We start from the raw sequence: 15229 nt of genomic DNA on the forward strand, positions 1-15229 counted from the left end.
ACTAACCGTTTCCATGGTGATAATTTCTGTCATAACACCAGCGGATGTGATGACTGAAGTTAAACAGCCAACATTGATGAAGAAACTCTGATAAAACTGATGATCTGGCTAAAAACACGTTTTGCCTTTTACCATTGAAGTGTAAGTGTTTGTCCAGCAGTGATAAAAGTACAGCAGCATCACCCAACGTAAACACCTGTTGATAAACTAGATCATTGGCTGTTTGTTTGACATGTTTTTCTTATTTTTTTTGCATTAGATGTTCACTTTAGTTGTAATAATCAGTTCAATATTTCATAAAATCTAGACCTTAAAAAAGTCTCTTTTGTGCCCCCCTTTTCGTGGTCAGTGCCCCCCCATCAGAACTTTTCTAGACCCGCCCCTGCATAAGCATAAACCCTGTCTACCATCAGCCAACTACTGTGTTTGAGAAGGTCCTGCCAAAAACAGTACTATGGGGTGAATGTATGGCGGTGTAAACCAAGAACCGCTAGTTTCCTCCTCCTCAGCTGAATGACAAACAAACACAATAAATACAGATCAGCTGAGCATTGACAGCCGTTGCTGCACAAAGACGACCAGAGAGCAACTAGAGCAGACATGTTGGTGCAAAACATGTCCATTCTCCACGGAGGCGACGTCCATGGGCTGCCCCATTAATGCTGTGTTTATTCTCAATTCCATCCATAGAACCGTGGTTACAAATGTTACAAAGTGTACCAGCTTTTTGGGACACAGGGTTGTAAATATAATTTGGACTGAGTAAGTTATGTTTGTTTTTCATTAAAAGTTGATATTTTATATATTGTTTTTAATTAAAGTCCTTGTAAATTTTTCGTACAAATATAATACATATATATGATGAAAACGAATATAATCTAGAGTCACACAAAGTGGACAATAAATGATCCATAAAGGAACTAAATCAAAACCGGCTGAAACGCCAGGGTCCCCTGCTAATTACAGAGGTGCAGAAAGGGATCAAATTTGGATGTCGTTGATAGATTTGCCCAACAGGCGGCGCTACATTCATTCAAGCAAACTGGAAAGGCGGGCTTTACATTCTCTTCACCAATCAGCGACCGGAGTGAAAGTTGAAAGGTTAAATCCAATATGGCGGCTAGCAAACGAGTACTGTATGTTGGTGAGTTTTACTATTAGTGTTTTATTTTACTATTAGTGTTTTATTTTACGTACATCTAGCAAACGTCCGGATAGTATTGTTTTAGATGTATAATATTAGACGCAACTACGTGTAAACGAAGTGCATCTAATGAATTTAAATTACATATTTTAGATGTAAATCGCCGGTAAAATGCGAAGGTGTAACATTTATCTGGTTTGTAAAAAGAGCATGCGAATTTTCTAGCGCTTTCTGTAAAATGTATTATGACCTGAAAAGCGATAACTACCAGAAATCATGGTGTTAGTTATTACTGGGCCATGAACGCAACAATTTCGTTTTCTTTTCTGTAAGATCTGAAAACAGATTAATATAGCAATTTTTTTTAATACAGTATATTATCTACATTGTGTGTTTTTATCAGGTGGCTTGGCTGAAGAAGTAGATGAGAAGGTTTTACATGCGGCGTTTATTCCGTTTGGAGACGTCACAGACATCCAAATACCGCTGGACTATGAAACAGGTATGATCAAGAGTTTTACTGTTTTTAATACAGCTGTTTTTCTGTACTGTTCACTAAACTGCAAGAAACCTTGGTATAATTCTCTTTTGTGTCTTATCTTTAATTTGCAGAAAAGCACAGAGGATTTGCATTCATTGAATTTGAGCTGGCAGAGGTAGGTCCATGTTTCACAGTCCTATCTGTAGTGTCTAATGTTGACATATGAATTCTTAAAGTTTTGCTTTATATAAGATGGAAGAAAAAAAAACCTCATGAGCAGAGCCGGTTTAATCAACCAAATGGCTTAAATGTTGTTTCTTTAGAATAAGGTTAAGATTGTGCTTGTGAATGAAGTGGATAGAGTGCAATTTTTAAAGATTTGTTTAAGTTATCACTTACTTTTGGCTACTTCTTCCGCAGGATGCAGCAGCAGCTATTGATAACATGGTAAGGGGTTTTTATTGCTGCCATGCCAGTTAAGTTTTACTCGTATGTCCTAAGTCCTCATGGTTTAACTTCACTGTAATGTTTTTGTTTTTCTTCTTGTTTCTCCACTAGAATGAGTCAGAACTTTTTGGGCGTACGATTCGTGTCAACATTGCCAAGCCGATGAGAATAAAAGAGGGTTCTTCTCGACCAGGTGCTTGATTAAAATCTGCTCCGTAATCACTTTGCCTAGAACAGGGGTGTCCAAAGTTTAATAGCTGCTGTCATGCAGGTCTTGGATGTTTGCTGCTGCAGTACATCTGAATCAGATTAATGGGTCAACATGCTGGGGCAGAACTTGACAACAAGCTCTGGAGAAGAGCCATTTAATTTGAATCAGGTGTATTGGGTCAAGGAGACATCTAAAACCTGCAGGACTGCGGCCATCGAGGACCAAAGCTGGACACCCCTGGCCTAGATTCTGCCTTTAAATATTGCATAGTTCTAACTTTAAATGTGTCATTCCTTAGTGTGGACGGATGATGACTGGTTGAAGAAATTCTCAGGGAAGACCCTGGAAGAAGCTGAGGCAGAGGCAGCAGCTGGAGAAACAAACAACACGACAGCACAGGAGGTCAGATGACTTTCTCTATTTCTCTGTTCAGTAATCTCTGTTTTGACCTGCTTCACATGCAGAATTGTCTAAATGAGACGCTGAACTCCAAATCATTCCCAATGGTAGGCGAGTGTCTCGTGTGGCAGCTTTGCAGCCAGTAGTGTGTTTGCATAAATGAGAGTGGATCAGTAGCTTTACAAAGATTCTGTCCAAGTGCAGATTATTTACTGTTTGTGACTCCTTGATTCTGAGAGTTTGATTTGCTTTTGCAGGCTGAGCCACCTGCTAAAAAGAGCAGAGTAAATCCTCAGGTCTACATGGACATCAAGATTGGGAACAAGCCAGCAGGGAGACTACGATTTCTACTTCGGGCTGACATTGTTCCAATGACAGCAGGTCTGCACATTTTCCTGTTACCCATGCTGACATCACACTCAACCCACAACTTTGTGCAAACGTATACACTAGCTTGTTGGGTGAAGGTGCAAAAATAAACACCAGATGATTAGTCTGCCTAAACTTTAATTTTTATGGTTTGTTTGCATTTCAAATAATAACTGAAGGATTGCTAGACCTGCATCTCCTGTGTTCTGCAACTGATTTGACAGTGATGCCTAGTAATGGTTTCAGTGCCATGTCAGAAAAGGCTTTCTAATGACAAGATAAAGTGAACATTTTCTAAATATAATCAAATCTTGATATTTCAGAGTGGGACCTTTTCTCGGTTTGAGGTTAAAATGATTTGCTGCTGATCTGTTTCACAGCATTATATTGTAAAAAGTTCTGTCTGTCTTCCTTCATGCTGCCGTTCATGCCCTCTTCTATAAAATCCACATCCAGTTATAGGTCAAATAAAGAAATGAATATTCTTTTACAGACAGACATTACAGTCTGTTTGGCTGCACAAACCTTCAAAATTCATATACAGGTGTTTTTTTATACACTTAAAGTATTTTCCATTGAACATGTATTGAATTTAACTATCTAAATCTTCAAAAGATATTTTTGAAATAAGCTTTAAGAAACACTAATTAACAGTTTTGTTCAAATCACCTCTAATGACTCCTTTATTTTCACTATGATGAAATAAAGTAGCTTAAAGATGAGTGTAAAAACAAAGTAAAAATCACTCTGTGACTTATTGCAACCAGTTTGGACTTTCCAAGAACCTGCAGTGATATATGAGTGGGTACACTTTCCATAGTCACATACTGGAATCAGACGAAAAAAGTAATATACTGGTGTGAATCCAAGTTAATCTTTTTCAGTATAAACAGCCTGTGTAATATTCAACATAATGATGGGTTTGTTGCTGCCCCAAATACCAGCATGGATGTGTGAAAGAAAAGTCACTGTAGCACCACTGTCTTGAGTTTTCCTGCCAAAAAAAAAGAAAATGGTGGGGGTGCATTCATTGAACTGAGCCACTTTTACTGTTTTAAAAATCAACCATCTTTTATAATAACGCTAATAGGAAAAAAAAAATTCTTACATCTTATTTTTAATGTAGAGAACTTCCGCTGCCTGTGTACACATGAAAAGGGATTTGGGTTCAAGGGCAGCAGCTTCCATCGCATCATCCCTCAGTTCATGTGCCAAGGAGGTGACTTCACCAACCACAACGGCACCGGTGGCAAATCCATCTACGGCCGGAAGTTTGATGATGAGAACTTCGTCCTCAAACACACCACTCCAGGTAAGGAGACTGTGTGTGTGTGAGCCTCACAATTTCAGTTTACAAGGAAATTTTTTAGGCTAATCATTTGGTTCTCGTGCATACAGGACAGCTCTCTATGGCCAACTCTGGGTCCAACACTAATGGCTCCCAGTTCTTCATCACCACAGACAAAACAGACTGGCTGGATGGCAAACATGTGGTGTTTGGAGACCTGGTGGAGGGGATGGATGTGCTCCGAGCAATGGAGGTGAGGGGGCAAAATGAATTTCTAAGCTGTTGTAGTTACTTATGACATAATTTGACTTATGACATTTTGAATGAAAGATGCACAGCACTATAACCTATCAATGGTCATAGAGTAAGAAAAGTCAAATCAAGCTATGTGATCTGTTAGGCATTATGTAGAGATCTGTTCATCTCAGTCACACCCAGCAAGATTGGAGATGGCATTTCACTGGCCTACCAGTGTACATCCTCGAGTCCAGAGTCACCAGGTCCACTTATAAGGAGCTTTGGGATTGTGTCTCTCCCTCTCTTTAAAATTTCTTAAGAATTTACTGAATTAAAATATTGTTTTATATACATGTGCATCTTTGATTTTATTTCTTTTTATCAGAGTTCTTTATTTCCCCTAGCTATTTGGTTTTACTCATAATACATGTACTTATTTATTTTATTTTAATAATAATTGATCTATATTCATTGATTGTTATTAATTGATTTAATTTTAATATTTCTATTTTCTTTTATTCCGGTCTTTTTTTCAGAATTATTCCCTGTATTTTTTTTTAAATATATAATTGTAGTGTGTGTGTATATTAATTTAGTTAATAAATTAATAAAAAAAAATGTTCCTATATACAGTGGAAGGAGATAGTGGCCATTGTTATCTTGAGATAACAAGGGTTGTTCTCTCATAACTGAATAATTTACCTTATCTAAAGATAACTGTTTTAATATCAAAAGCAATGACCAAACAAAGAGGGTCGAACAGAAGAACATATGCTTGTGAATGTGTGTGTGTGAATGTGATGTATAATGTAAAGCACTTTGGGTATCATTCCAGGTACAGTAAAGCGTTGTATAAATACGGACCATTTGCTTTAGCGTACTTTTTAGTCTGACCATCTGCAATTACCAGTTAAAGGTGCTAACTGCTCATTTTCAATTTGACCTTCATCAAATTGTGATCTCAACAAAGCTACACTAGTAACCAGCTAGAACTAGCTTAACAAAAGGCCACTGTTTCAAGATAGGGAGAAAATGTAAGTTGCTATTATATGAACATGCTTTATTTTGACATTACGGAGTAATAAACTTGTGATCTCAAGACGGTAACAAGAATAAATAAGTGCAGGAGGGCCTGCTCTCAGCTTTTGTACCTATAAATTTGGGGTTTATTTATTTAGTAGATTACTTAATAATGTAGCTCGTGTCTCTTCATCAATGGTCATTAATGTTGAGAAGTCGTAATAGTATTCGGCTTTTTTTAATTCAATAATTTGTTTTCATATATTAGGCTGCTTATTTCTGTCACAAGATCTGGCAACATAAATGGAAACATCACTCCATGAAAGGCGATATCTCCCAGTAATTAATTACAAAATTTAAATGCAGCCTGGCTGTTTTTTTTAATCATATGGATTATTTTCCTCTGTTATCTTTTTGCAGGCACAGGGAACAAAAGACGGGAAGCCAAAGCAGAAAGTGATCATCTCAGACTGTGGAGAATATGTGTGAATAGAACAGAAAATGAGTGCTTGTTTGTTTGTGTATGCAGGCAAGTTTTGCCTGAGAGGACTGTGTTCATGGTCTTTTGTACTGGGAATCTTCTGCCATGTAAATATTTCAATAAACACATTTTATAAAGAAAATCATGCCAAATTAATATTTTCTTGGTTTAGACTTTTACAGTTTTGAAAAGGTCAGTTTATTGAAATTGATGTACACTCTGTTCGTTGTGTTCATATCAAGCTAAAACATCAGACTGAGATCAGGCTGAAAGATAATGGCGCATGGGTTATTTGGATCTAAACGGAGACAATAGAGCCTTCCGGTGTGGCTCTATGATATTTAATTGGTCAAACAAGTTTTAGGTAGAAGAACGAGCTCACCTGAGCAGGTTGTGGAGAAGACATGACGGGACAGGGACAGCTCCACCCCTTTCCACTCCCATCCTGTTGGTGGAACGTACTGAAATCTTCATAGCTGTTTATCCAAGAACTTCTCCGCTCTGCACTTGAACCACATTTACTGCGTCTGAACTGTGAGTATTCAAATCGATCCGGACTGGAATTAAGTAGATAGTAAAACCGAATTTACTCAAGTTTTAAATATTGGTCATATGAATGTGCGCAATAACGCACGTAATGTAAAACTTTGCAGCTGTGGCGCTGTCTCTGGAAAACGAAGCGCGTTTTGTGTTAGAGTTTTCCGATGTATCTCTGAACGGCTTTATATGACAAGCTATTGTTTAAAATAACTATTAAATTGTTGGTTAAATAACAAGTCGCAGTATTTTTAGTGCTTATTTTACGCGTAGTTCTGGCGTTTAGCCACAAAGATGTGTATATACGTGAATTCGTAACGATAGTCACACCTCATTTCTTTTTCTCTCTCCTTTTTACATATTTGTAATTTATTTTTTGTGTACTTTAACTACATTTTTGCTTTTGACTGGTAGATACCTGGAGTCTGCCTGTGCCACTTCAGCCGAATAGTCTCCTCTGTCTTCTGTCAGCAGGAAGAGGAGACAGATTGTGAACAAACCTCACCATGAACTGGGCATTCCTCCAGGGCCTCCTCAGTGGAGTGAACAAGTACTCTACAGCTTTTGGTAGAGTGTGGCTCTCCATTGTTTTCCTCTTCAGAGTCATGGTGTTTGTTGTGGCAGCGGAGAAGGTGTGGGGAGATGAACAGAAAGACTTTAAATGCAACACAGCCCAACCTGGTTGCCACAACGTCTGCTATGACTACTTCTTCCCAGTGTCCCATGTTCGGCTGTGGGCCCTGCAGCTCATCTTCGTCACCTGCCCCTCACTCCTAGTGGTGATGCATGTGGCCTACAGGGAGGACCGGGAAAGAAAGCACCAACTCAAGTTTGGCGAGAACTGTGCCCGTCTCTATCAAAACACAGGCAAAAAGCGTGGAGGTCTTTGGTGGACCTACATTCTCACACTGGTCTTCAAAATAGGTGTGGATGCCGCCTTTGTCTACCTGCTTTACCACATCTATGAGGGTTACGATTTCCCCTCGCTCATCAAGTGTGAACAGAAGCCCTGTCCCAACAAGGTGGACTGCTTCATTGCTCGGCCTACTGAGAAAAGGATCTTCACCATCTTTATGGTGGTCACCAGCTTGGTCTGCATCCTCCTCTCCATCTTTGAAATCCTCTACCTGGTTTGCAAACGCTGCCACGAGTTTGCCTCAATCCCTCACACTCCCAAAATCACAACTACTCCACTATCCAGTGGAAGCTACCTGATAGAATCAAACACTGTAAAGCTGGCAGGCAAAAACACCTCTGAAATGAAACAGCTGTCGACAGCTTACTCAAAAGAGCTGAACAAAACTTTTTTCTTAGCAGCTGAACTACAGTCAAGTTAGGTCCTTAATGCCAGAGAATTTAAAGTCCTGATTAATTAATTTTATATCATAAATGTGGAATGTGCTCTCTGTTGTTGGTATTGAATACGACTCTTCTCAGCTGAAGTTTTACAGTCCTTGCAAAAAAAGAATAAAAAGCTAATTTATGTGTTGCAGTTTCTGAATTGGCCTTGGCATCAATAACATGAGTCATTCTGTGGTTTGGGGAGTTTTACAAACACATGTGGTTCTCTGTGTAAGATTTTCCCTGTGCTCAAGCCCAACCTCAGAGTGGTTAGTTCAGGCTACACTGAGTCTTATCCCCTTCTCTCTGATCTTCAGATTGAACTCTTTGTGAATTTATCAAAATAGTTTGGTTGCTTTCTGGATGTGTGTATTAAGAGTGCAAAGAAGTAGAAAGTCACGTTTGTAAAGAAACCAGATGTGCATATTTTACAGTGTTGTGGTGCTGCATATTTGTTCATATTTTTTTTTTAATAAATACTATTTTTATCTTTTGAAAATGTGTGTTTTTATTTGAAAACAAGACAGATCTTTTAGAGAGGCTCATACAAATAAAACATCTATGTTAAAATAAGGACGTTTTTGTTAATAAGCATACAATAAACCAAATGCAGGGAGAATCTTAACACGAAGGTAGCCAAGAACAATGTGTACCAGACATTCTATCCATAAAGGTATGTTGACTCTGCACAAGTCCTGTGGTTGGACAAAGACCTTAGACTTTCTTCTTTCTTCCACATTTTATGTTTCATAAGTTCCATGAAGGCCTTTCTTCTCGTTGAGCCACACAGATTTTTTTGCTGGCATGAGCAGAGTCTTTAGTGTTTTGGTTGACTGGTATATACAGATGGGCAGAGGAAAACCTCCCACTTCTTGGTTTGATTCATCTGTGCTGACGTGTGACTACACCCAGCGCAGGAATTTTTTAGACTGCGCAGCTTCTGAATTACGGTCTTTGAACTGTAACATGCCACTTGAGAGATGTAGAGAGTTGAAGGGCTTTCTTTTTTTATTTTCTCAGTGTTTGCTCTGCTAAGTTTTTGAAATACTTGTATTTACATATACATTGACACCACCACTAAGACATTTGTCAAACTCAACCAGCTGAATATTTTTCCATCTGTAGGCCGCTCTGTGGATTCATTGGGGATCCATTAACGTTTGTTTCAGTCACTGTTTCCAGTTAAATATGTTACAAGTTTAGCTGTGGCCTTTTACTTAGATAGCACAAGGTCTTTGTCAATATTTTGACATTTCTTCTATTTGAAAAAAAAATTCATCACAACTAATTTCTGACACGAACAAAGATTTGTGGAACCACACAGACAGAGTAGATACAGTGATGAACCAACAAGGATCACCTCTACAATAAAATGTGTTAATAATCTGCAGATCTTTACTTGAGCAATCCTCAAAGTCTTCGTTTACTAAAGGTCTTGTGGTTGTTGTAAAACGTATTAATTGTATAGATGAAACAAAACAAAAAATAGCTTAGAAACATGGCATCCCAGCAGAATAACCTTCTCTGTTGTGTAACACAAAATGACGGAACCATCATGACTCGAGCCAGTTTTACCGGTATAAGTAATTTACTCTCTCATTGGATCATTCATACCTGGAGAATCATTCAGATGATGTGTGCCATTGACCTATTTGTCCATTTTGTGGATGATTAGTTCAGTTTTATCCTGTGAGTTATTTACCTGTTTGCCTAACGTGGGATGTTGTGGTCGTGCGACATAAAGTGTAAATATTGGTTTAACAGATTAGGAGGGATGTCAAAGCTGCATTCTGTGTGGTTGTTTGATGCAATATCCCATCACCTCTGTAAATAGATTTTTTCTTTCAGTTTAATGTCTCTTTTGACGGTAATGTATACACAATTGTTGTTAGAAGTGTCCATTAGATGCAGATGGACTGCTGAATCCTTGGATCACCATCTTGTCTCAGTATAACCCTTCATGTGAGGATGAGGAAGCGAGTCATTGGCTAAAATGTGTCTGACGATTCTCTATTCTCTTTATTCTGTTGACTTTGTGAGAAAATTTTCAAGATATTCAGCTGATTCTAACCTTTTCTCTGGTAGATGATTGTACATGTACTACACAGACATTGTCTTTAAGTTACTTGAATAAAGATTTTGGCAGATGATGCTGTGATTATCAAATAAAGATTTTTATTAGAGAAACACAACAGACTCAGGGACTGCCTGTGTGCTTGTTGAGAAACAAGGAAAAAGGAACTTTGAAAATGGTCCAGTAATAACAAACATTATGTGACCCTTTCTTCTCATGGGCATCGCATCTTTTCTTCCTCTTCTCTGGTACATTTCCTTCCTTTTACGGTGCCAGCAGTGAAAACCTGTGTGATTATCCTATTGTGTTAGACCCTCTTGTTGAGGCTTGCCTTTAGTAGCGGCTGAGTCATACTGCGTGCAATTCACCAGGCATGCTCTCTAAAGACTTCTTTGTTTGGAGCCTAGAGACATTGTTTTTCAACACAGCCCCTGCCTTTAAATTTTTATTATTGCCGAATGGCATCCTCTATTGAAAGTACATACGTTGTCTTGGCATGTTTGAGCTTAATCCGGCATACAAATTTCCTGAAAAGACAAGCTGAAGTTGTATTCTGGGGGGGTGAAAGATAAAAGTATAACTAAATCTCTTGTGGATGCTCATATTTGACCAACTTCCACATTCACATCTTGCCCTTTCCCCCCCTCTCTCTTTCCTTAGAACGTTTGGGCTTGGTAGGAAACTGTCACAAAGGTGAGCTTTAAATGAGCCCATTAAGACACTGGACAGAACACATAAACCTGACTTGTGAGTAAAGACGTGGTTTATCTTTTATACTTTTATACTGTGCAAACACAGGATTCAGTAGTTATGAAATGTTCTGCAAAAACTGGCAGGTGGTGGCACAACCCTGGAATTTGAAGCAGGCAAATTTCTGGGGGTTTAAATTCATCTGCAAAGTTTGTCAGCATTAGGATTTTGTTTTTCTTCCAAATAAACCATACTGGTGTTCCTTTGGAGATCATGTGGCATTTATGAAAGAAAAATAAGCATTATTTTAGAGGAAGCTACAGCTTATATGATCAAACATTAAGGATGGCTTTAAGAGTCTGTGAAAGAGGAACAAACTTGTTTTTTTTTTCTTTGTAGTTATGTGCAACTCTCAGCAACATCATATCATCAGCGATCTTCTTTCCTTAGCACCTCAATGACATGTCACTTAAACATAGTTGTTTTTGTTCTTTTGGAAACTTGTGGGAGGAATAACAATCTAAGGACATGTTAAGAAAAAAAAGGCACTGTACTCAAGGTGTGCCTGCATATTGCATGTTCTAAAAAATTTGAACAAGTTGAAACAAACAAGCTGAGACAAGAAGGGAAACCTGTTCCTGGAAAATAGGAAACAGTGATTGAGTCTTTGGTCCCTAAAATATCTTGAATGAAATACAAAGACAACTTTTAGTAATGCCTTGTCCAATTAAACAAAGTCAGATAAATTATCATAGAGGTATGTAACAACAACAAATATTCTGTTTTTTATTTCACCTTTTTACCGTGAAATCAAAGTAAATCTGTTTTTCATTTTGCAACAGTAGTTCCATGTTTACCAGAGGAAGACATAAACTATTCTTTTTAATGACTAAGACAGTTCGATTCGGTCACTTGGCTCCCTACATAACTTCGTTTCTAAACTTTAATCAAAAGCTTTTTGGAATGACCCGGTAATGAAGCTTTTGAACTGCTATAATAATGTAACCGTCTTGTTGGTGACATATGCGGAGGCAAAGAGAGGGAGGTAGACTGTAACATCTGGGACAGCTCCAGTCTTTCTTCTTTAACCACACCCACAGACGCATTTTCTCACACTGCGCTCCCATACCAGTCACGGAACCCAAATCTGTGCGTTAAAAGATCAACACGACTTTAAAGCAACAAGAAATCAAGTTTATATTCCTGCCAAGCAAAACTTTTGAATAGTTACGGATTCATAAATCTTTAGGTAAGTGAGAAAATCATTTTAAAGTGTCTAGTTTAGTGTGTCTAGTGTGTCTAGTCTCCGGCTTCCTCCCACCGTCCAAAGACATGCATGATAGGCTCATTGGTTATTCTAAATTCTCCCTCGGAGAGAGTGTGCGTGTGAATAGTTGTTTGTCTAGCTGTGTTGGCCCTGCGGCAGACTGGTGACCTGTCCATGGTGTACCCTGCCTCTCACCTGTTAAAATGCTGGGATAGCCTCCAACTCACCCGCGACCCGTAATGGAATAAGCGGTCAAGATAATGAATAGTTAAGACTCGAATTGTCTTTGTTCGCGCTTCAGTCGGTTGGTACTGAAAGGAGGCTGTAGTGCTGGTTGTTGACTTACACTGAGCAGCCTGTTGCCGGAATTTTCTTTAAAATAATTCGTACTTAATAGAGGCGAAATTGAATGTCAGTAGAGAGCCAGACGTGCCACGAAAGCACATCCAAATAACGCAAATGTTTCGTGCGTAAAAGTCCGACATCTTTTTTCAGTGCACAGGGATTCTGCCAACTGAGCCATTTCCTATTTTAGTAGATACACAACAGAAGGGTGATGATTTTACTTTGTTTTTTATAACGAAGGTTTTCACAAAAGTAATTTAAGCAATGTCAGTAAATACATATGGGTGTGTTGGTCCAACTACTTTTGTCAAGTCTTTGGCTTTAGGCCTACTCATAACTGCCGTAGTGAGTGGCTCTTCCTGGTTGTTAGTAAAACTTTTTCTTTTTTTTTTTTTTGTTACATGAAATCATGGATTCATTTCAAACTGTAATTTTAAATGGAAATTTATCACAATAGCTGTACCAGAAAGACACCACAGCTGATATTTGTAGCACAAAACCATGAATTTCAGCAGTATTCAGTAAAATCATGATTCCCCCCCTCTCTCTTTTTTATTCTGCCACTTTCAGGTCTGAAGAGAAATTATTACCTGCAAGAGAAGAATTCCAGTGACGAGATACTTGACCACCAGCCAGGAGCATGGACTGGAAGACCTTTCAAGCCCTCCTCAGTGGGGTGAACAAATATTCAACTGCATTTGGGCGAGTGTGGCTGTCGGTGGTGTTTGTCTTCAGGGTGATGGTGTATGTGGTGGCAGCTGAGCGAGTCTGGGGTGATGAACAGAAGGACTTTGACTGCAACACCAAGCAGCCTGGCTGCGCCAATGTCTGCTATGATCATTTCTTCCCCATCTCCCACATCCGCCTGTGGGCCCTGCAGCTCATCTTTGTCACATGCCCTTCCTTCATGGTAGTAATGCATGTGGCTTACCGTGATGAGCGTGAGCGGAAGCACATGGCCAAATTTGGAAAGGACAGCAAGCTTTACAAAAACACAGGCAAAAAACATGGCGGCTTGTGGTGGACCTATTTGATCAGCCTCTTTGTCAAGACAGGCATCGAGGTCTCCTTCCTCTACATCCTGCACCGAGTTTACGACAGCTTCTACCTGCCAAAGCTGGTCAAGTGTGAAGTGTCACCTTGCCCCAACATTGTGGACTGCTACATCAGTCACCCTACTGAAAAGAAAGTCTTCACATACTTCATGGTAGGAGCTTCAGCCCTCTGCATTGTCCTAAACATTTGTGAGATCATTTATCTCATCTCAAAGCGCATTGCGAAAATTGTACACTACTTTAAAAGACGCAATCGCAACATGGCTATACATCATGATGACTACAGAAATGACCCCTTTAACAACAACCATATGCCTATGTCAAGGCTTGACCTGAAGGAGAAGCCTCCTTTCTTCAAGAACGAGTCCTCATTAAGGCCATCTTCACTCAAACTTGATAAGAACATAAGGGCCTCAGCTCCTAACTTGTTGGCTGCTTAATGATTTTACTGAAATAAAGCCAATGATCAAGCACTCAGCAGTGCCTGAGCTAGATCCCAATTACAAACCTGAACAGAACAAACAAAAGAACCCCAACCAGTACATACTGTTCCAATACCTGGAAGGTGACTCATCAGTACTGGATTCATACATGTAGGAGCTTGTGATCATTTCTAATACTTTTAAGGAAATCACTGGAACTTTGGTTTCCAAGTCAACACCCATAATATTTACAAATCAGCTACTAAGGCCAAATAGATTTTTAGTGTTGTGTGGTTTACTTTTATTCTGTATAAAAGGTCTATGAGCATTTTCATCTTCACCCCTATTATAACATTCCAGTAAAGGTTCTTGCAGCTTTTCTTGTGATTAGATATTTGATACAGGAGGCAAGAGAAAATTACACAGTCAAATAAGGGGAACAGGACACACCTGGCAGAGGTATTCACCCTGCCCAAAGTGATGTGACACAGCACTGTCACTATGGGATTCAATAACACTTAAAAGCAATTGTTTTTATTATTTATTTTTATTCTTAAATTATGACAATCTTTGTAATTTCATGCCTAAGTCAGTGTAAAAACTCAAACAATCATGTGGTGGAATGTGGACGCTAAAAGAACATTTTTAATCGTTTGTCTAAGATAAAAATCAAGTACAGGTACAAAATGTTTAAATTGTTGGTGTATTCCTTTGTTCAGATGTTCTGCAAGTGCATTCAAGTATCAGGTTTGTGCTGCTCAGCCACAAGTTGTACATAGACTGCCTGTGTTTTGACATGCTTATACACAGCCATAGCCCAATCCAAGAACACTGTTGACTTAAATACACCGAAAGGAATGTTGCTGTTTAATTCTGTGTTGGCAGAACTGGAGCACAGGCCTGATAGACGGATGGTTCTTTGAGCTACTTATGTGTTAATGTGAGTCACTCACTGTCCATTGTGGACAGCTGGTGAAGATACCTTCTCTGTAGTTTTTTGTACTTTATTGTAATTTTTTTATATGAATGTAAATATATGAAATGCACTGATTCTGTTTCCTTGTGATCTTTTAGATGCTGGTTACATGTTTATGCATAATATCAATTTGATTTTTGAAATATGGTTTATATTAGGAATATCTGAATATCTCTTTTGTTGATAGTGCAAACACAGTTATTACTTTCACACAGTCTATAATAATCCTAATGTAATGAGCTAAATGTTTCCACATCATTATGACATGCTGTCTTCTTGTCTCCAGTACATACAATAATGTGCAACAAAAGTGTTGCAAAAGCCCGAACTCAGAATCTCAGTCTGCCTGTCAGACTTGTCTATCAGGTTCTTAAAAGGTGGAGTGAAAAATCCATTGTTTATGCAAACTGGAATATTACCAGCTTGCAAGTTGTTTACCCTTATA

General features: G+C 38.7%; 3 protein-coding genes across 3 annotated transcripts; all 3 read left to right on the plus strand.

Annotated features, from left to right (window-relative positions):
• Positions 1–1067: 1067 nt before the first annotated feature.
• On the plus strand, positions 1068–6226 carry ppie (peptidylprolyl isomerase E (cyclophilin E)). The gene is made up of 10 exons (XM_041972505.1): positions 1068–1144; positions 1548–1646; positions 1757–1800; positions 2046–2072; positions 2184–2265; positions 2582–2685; positions 2940–3063; positions 4178–4363; positions 4450–4592; positions 6017–6226. The coding sequence occupies exons 1-10, from the start codon at positions 1114–1116 to the stop codon at positions 6083–6085; spliced, it is 909 nt and encodes a 302-aa protein (XP_041828439.1). The 5' UTR covers positions 1068–1113; the 3' UTR covers positions 6086–6226.
• A 235-nt stretch (positions 6227–6461) lies between these two features.
• On the plus strand, positions 6462–8454 carry gjb10 (gap junction protein beta 10). Its single transcript, XM_041972507.1, has 2 exons — positions 6462–6611; positions 7029–8454. Exon 2 carries the CDS (start codon positions 7121–7123, stop codon positions 7949–7951), a length of 831 nt encoding a protein of 276 aa, XP_041828441.1. The 5' UTR covers positions 6462–6611; positions 7029–7120; the 3' UTR covers positions 7952–8454.
• Positions 8455–11802: 3348 nt separating this feature from the next.
• Positions 11803–14858, plus strand: gjb3 (gap junction protein beta 3). The gene is made up of 2 exons (XM_041972280.1): positions 11803–11968; positions 12902–14858. Exon 2 carries the CDS (start codon positions 12972–12974, stop codon positions 13824–13826), a length of 855 nt encoding a protein of 284 aa, XP_041828214.1. The 5' UTR covers positions 11803–11968; positions 12902–12971; the 3' UTR covers positions 13827–14858.
• The last annotated feature ends 371 nt before the right edge of the window (positions 14859–15229 follow it).

Source organism: Melanotaenia boesemani, chromosome 20 (assembly GCF_017639745.1).
Source record: "Melanotaenia boesemani isolate fMelBoe1 chromosome 20, fMelBoe1.pri, whole genome shotgun sequence".
NCBI classification, from domain to species: Eukaryota; Metazoa; Chordata; class Actinopteri; order Atheriniformes; family Melanotaeniidae; genus Melanotaenia; species Melanotaenia boesemani.